The sequence below is a fragment of the Saprolegnia parasitica genome, assembly GCF_000151545.1.
Source record: "Saprolegnia parasitica CBS 223.65 unplaced genomic scaffold supercont2.1140, whole genome shotgun sequence".
NCBI lineage: Eukaryota > Oomycota > Saprolegniomycetes > Saprolegniales > Saprolegniaceae > Saprolegnia > Saprolegnia parasitica.
Genome location: NW_012157534.1, coordinates 1 through 2390, shown reverse-complemented (window position 1 = coordinate 2390; position 2390 = coordinate 1). Strand labels below are relative to the sequence as shown.

General features: G+C 60.2%; 2 protein-coding genes across 2 annotated transcripts; both read left to right on the top strand.

Annotated features, from left to right (window-relative positions):
• Window positions 1–28: 28 nt before the first annotated feature.
• On the top strand, window positions 29–295 carry SPRG_18348 (hypothetical protein; the record flags this gene model as incomplete). Its single annotated transcript, XM_012357787.1, has 1 exon — window positions 29–295. A coding segment is annotated over one exon (267 nt), but the record flags the coding sequence as incomplete, so codon positions are not given.
• Window positions 296–1349: 1054 nt separating this feature from the next.
• On the top strand, window positions 1350–2315 carry SPRG_18347 (hypothetical protein; the record flags this gene model as incomplete). The annotated part of the gene is made up of 3 exons (XM_012357786.1): window positions 1350–1364; window positions 1393–2024; window positions 2089–2315. The coding sequence occupies 3 exons, from the start codon at window positions 1350–1352 to the stop codon at window positions 2294–2296; spliced, it is 855 nt and encodes a 284-aa protein (XP_012213176.1). The 3' UTR covers window positions 2297–2315.
• Window positions 2316–2390: the final 75 nt, after the last annotated feature.

The window sequence follows — 2390 nt, the reverse complement described above, 5'->3', positions numbered from 1 at the left end:
GCGTCTGCTCGGTCCCTCGCTCAACAAGGCCGGCAAGTTCCCCACGCTCATCACGTCGGGTGAGGACATCAACGACAAGGCCAACGCCGTCCGCGCCACGATCAAGTTCCAGATGAAGAAGGTGCTCTGCCTCAACCTCGCCGTCGCCCACGTCGGCCAGACCAAGGAAGAGATCATTGTCAACACCCAGTTGGCCGCCAACTTCCTCGCCTCGCTCCTCAAGAAGAACTGGCAGAACATCAAGGTCCTCTACCTCAAGTCGACCATGGGCCCCGCCATGCAGATCTACTACTAAATGTTGCTAGCTTTGCCTCGTACCGGATACCCTCTCGGCCCCTGAAGCCGTGTAGGGGAGCTGATTTCGACAACTTAAGGGAGGAAACTATTAATGGAATTTAAATCCTGCGATATCTCAACACTCCTCGTCTTGCCTTGACACTACTGTCGGTCACGCAACCCACAGCGGCACCGCAAGCCTCGTATCGACGCCTTGCGACGTCGACATGTCATTGCCTCGCAGATAGTTTCCAAAAACAGATGCGAGAGATGGTTGCAAGGCCCGTATGGAACCGAGCCTCGCCGTCGGTGGCGAGCGCTACGCTGACCCTACCTAGCCTAGCCGAAGCGCCATTAATGGTGCTACACGACCCTGCCGTACACATACGCGCCGAGGTCGCGGGTCGGGCGTTCTTGATGCTTGGCCGTGCGACGGCAGCACCATGACCTTCAATAATTGATATGCAATATCAATGTCCAGAGGATACCGACCATGGGCACCGAACGTGGCCACCTTGTCGCGGCCTTCCGAGCCGAGTGTGTGGCGCCGCTCCAAGCTGCCGTTTTTGCCGGCGGATCCATCGTGCTCGACGCGGCAGCCGAAGATGCGCTCGCCCGGTATGAGGAGCAGCCCGAGCTCCATGTCGAGGCGTCGCTCGGCGAGATGGACGCGCTCTGGGCTGACACGGCAGACCTCTTGCTACAAACCACGCTCGTAGCCGACGCCGACGCGCTTACACCTGCGTACCTCGCAAGCGTCGTGCATCCCATCTTTCAGTGCAGCCGCATTCTTGCGCGGCTCGACGCGGCCTTCTGGGCATCATTGCCTGCCCCGCGCGACACGGCCAAGTGGCTGCCAACGTTGCTGCTCGCGTGCAGCCATTTTCTGTGCGACGACGCGCCGTGGCATACACCCAAAGCGCATGCGCAGGCAGAAGCGCTCCTTCATGCGGCCTGCGCGCACGTTGGGTGGCGCCGCGGCCTCGCCCCGCCCTCGCGCGACGAGCTTGTCGTCATGTACTAGTGCCCTCGCACCTCAATGGCTTCTCATACCAGACGCGATCCGATAGGCAATGCAAGCGCGCGCTGTCGGTCCTAGGAACCAAATGCCGGAAGGAGACGTGGGTGCGCGCGGGCTGCCCGGCGCCCTACGCCTTTCGGTTCCTCGTGCAGCAGTTGGTCTTTCCGGCGCTCGACCACGACGTCGTCGGCCGCACGCTCGCGCTCGCACTGCCGCTGCTCGACCAAACCATCGTGTCGGTTCAGCGCATTGGCGTCGACGTCCTCCAGCACGTCGTCGCCGAGGCCACGCCCACGGACGTCCGCTGGCACAGCGATATTGTGCTGCACATGCTGTACGAAACCCTCAAGATTGCGATGAGCAACGCGTCTTTTCTGCAAGCCACGCTGCGCTGCCTCGCCGACACGTTGGCGGTGACGTCCGTGGCCCACGATATCACGAGCTACGACCGGTTCTTTCCGACGCTACTGCGGTCCTGGGACATGACCTCGGACGTGACCATGAAGCGCGTGTACGTCATTGGACTTCGGCCGTGGATCGTTGCGATGGGGGCGCCCCACAGCGTGCAGATCGTACAGTACCTTCCGTCGATCCTGACCGTGCTCTTGGCCTGTCTCGAGAACAAGCTACTGACGCTCGATGCGCTTGAAACGCTGCGCTTGGTCGTTGTCCACGCCTGGGTGCGCATGCCACAACATGTGGACGATGTCGTGCTCGGCCTCTTGCGGTAGGATGGCGATGATGCTGATGATGACGACATTGATGGAATGCCTGAGCTTGTTGTTTGCTAGGTGCTTGGTGTTCAACACGATCCAGAGCCATCTCGAGGTCGCGGCAGGGGCACCACAGGATGCCGTGCTCGCAGAGGTCGTGGGCGTGCTCCGGCTTCTGCAAGCGCTCAAGAAGAAACCCCTTGCGCCGCTGTTGGCGACGATTGGTGCCGCGTGCACAGAGCTCACGGCCATTTGTGATCAAGTACAAGTGGCCATGGCTGCCTAGGACGAATGGAAACCTTGATATAATGTCATTTTGTGCGTTGACATGAGAAATTATCAATTGTAACCATGTGACGTGGCACAATACGCTGCAAGAG